A 2,301-nucleotide genomic window follows, 5' to 3' on the forward strand; every position below is an offset into this window, starting at 1 on the left:
TTCAAAAGCCAAGTGCGAATGGCTTATCTGCACACACTTCTGACGCTGCTCACCCGCGGCCGCGTGGGGCTGCTGCAAGAAGAGCTGGGTCTGCTGCTGTACCATATCGCAGACGTGGACATGCCGTCGTTCTTTCACGAGTGTCTGCCGCAGTTTGTGGGGGACGGCGGCGCCGACTCGCTGCAGTGCTGGACCGGACAAGTGGATGAGCCGACGTTCGTCAAGGAGCTGGGGCATTTTCTCATCGATTTTCGAGTCGGCCACGCCCGGCAGTAGAGAGAGAGGGGAGGTTACACGCTAATAGAGAAAGAATAACGTTACCCTGGATGGATGGATGGATGGATGGATGGATTGTACAGAGTATTTTGACATAATGGACGTGGAATGTGCGTTGCATGTGACAGTTTACGTACTAGTTATACGTACATATCGTCACAAGCAGTCAATTCGAAATTGGAGTGTTTGGGTAGCCGAATTTGCAACGCGAGTTCTACCAGTCACCGTTAGGGAAAATAGGACCCCTTAGTTGGGGATCGTTGTCAAATAGGGAAATATAGTAGGGCAGCCAATATGAATATTTTCAAAAGTATGATTTCATTTTGATTGTCTTCCCTACTGGTATTCCATACCATAACGACTCGGACAAATATTTGCTGGATATGTGCTTCGGACACGCACTTTACCGAATTTATCATTAAATGCGAATAGTTGTACCACAGGCCTTGTCCAGGTAGCGGCACGGCCTGCGGCCTACCTGCCGCTTTTCCCGACAAGAGGAATCGATTGGACATTCGGTGAAGTGCACGACTCACTCGTCGCCAAGGCACCGCCTGCACAAAATTATACACACAACCTCCGCTGCGGTGCGCGCAATTTCATTCGGACAAAATATGTTCCCCATAAGTCCTTTACAAATGTCAAGTATGTCCGACTGAAATTGTCCGAACGGTGTGATCATATTCACCCATAACGTTAGTATTTTTCCGAATGTTTTTCCTAATTGTTTGAACAAATAGTTTCTCAAATTTAATCACTAGTCATTTGTAAGTGAAATTAATTAAAACCTCCGGTATTTTCGCCGATATGTCATCTCATTTCCTGGATTATGAAGACAGCTGAAAAGAATTGTGTTTGACAGGTTTCAGAATGATTCATTCACCCATTTTTCGAAATGCCGCCATTGTACCGGGCCTCCTTTCTCCGTGACCATCCACGAGGACAACACCATCGATAACCTCAAGGAGAAGATCGCGATCAAAACGATGTATCAATTCCCAGCCTACAGCTTGGAACTCGTCATGGCGAAGGATGGTGCCGGGTTCTCCTGCGAAGCCGCACCAGCGGTGACACTCGATGAACTCCAAGACGTCCAACGTTTCAAGGCGATGAGGCCAGCGCTCTCGATGAAGAAAGCGTTTGGAGGCACATTCCCATCAAACGAAGAAGAAGTTTACGTGTTCGCGGTCGCCCCCAAGTGGCGATTGTTCTGCGTCGTTGTCGGAGGTATTGGGCCTCCTTTCCCCGTCACAATCCGCGAGGACGAGACTGTCGGCGAGCTCAAGGAAAAGATCGCGATCAAAACGATGTATCAATTCCCAGCCTACAGCTTGGAACTCGTCATGGCGAAGGATGGTGCCGGGTTCTCCTGCGAAGCCGCACCAGCGGTGACACTCGATGAACTCCAAGACGTCCAACGTTTCAAGGCGATGAGGCCAGCGCTCTCGATGAAGAAAGCGTTTGGAGGCACATTCCCATCAAACGAAGAAGAAGTTTACGTGTTCGCGGTCGCCCCCAAGTGGCGATTGTTCTGCGTCGTTGTCGGAGGTATTGGGCCTCCTTTCCCCGTCACAATCCGCGAGGACGAGACTGTCGGCGAGCTCAAGGAAAAGATCGCGATCAAAACGATGTATCAATTCCCAGCCTACAGCTTGGAACTCGTCATGGCGAAGGATGGTGCCGGGTTCTACTGCGAAGCCGCACCAGCGGTGACACTCGGTGAACTCCAAGACGTTCAACGTTTCAAGGCGATGGGGCCAGCGCTCTCGATCAAGAAAGCGTTTGGAGGCACAATCCCATCAAACGAAGGAGAAGTCTACGTGTTCGCGGTCGCCCCCGACCAACCTGCCGCAAGCACCGCGGCGTCGCTTGTCGAGTACAAGAAACACAAGAGAAACGAAGACGAGAGCTCCATGTCGATTTCGAGGTTGTCGCTTCCGAAAATCGCACAGTTGGGGTATTCCACAAAAGGGTGGACGTTGCCGCCGGTGGACGGTGTCCCGCGGTAGAGTATTCCAGACTTCG

The 2,301-nt window shown here is 50.8% G+C and overlaps 1 protein-coding gene across 1 annotated transcript; it reads left to right on the forward strand.

Annotated features, from left to right (window-relative positions):
• Positions 1 to 18: 18 nt before the first annotated feature.
• H257_19139 (hypothetical protein) lies at positions 19 to 2,285 on the forward strand (the record flags this gene model as incomplete). The annotated part of the gene is made up of 2 exons (XM_009848287.1): positions 19 to 272; positions 1,139 to 2,285. 2 exons carry the CDS (start codon positions 19 to 21, stop codon positions 2,283 to 2,285), a joined length of 1,401 nt encoding a protein of 466 aa, XP_009846589.1.
• Between the last annotated feature and the right edge of the window lie 16 nt (positions 2,286 to 2,301).

Source organism: Aphanomyces astaci, assembly GCF_000520075.1.
Source record: "Aphanomyces astaci strain APO3 unplaced genomic scaffold supercont1.371, whole genome shotgun sequence".
NCBI lineage: Eukaryota > Oomycota > Saprolegniomycetes > Saprolegniales > Verrucalvaceae > Aphanomyces > Aphanomyces astaci.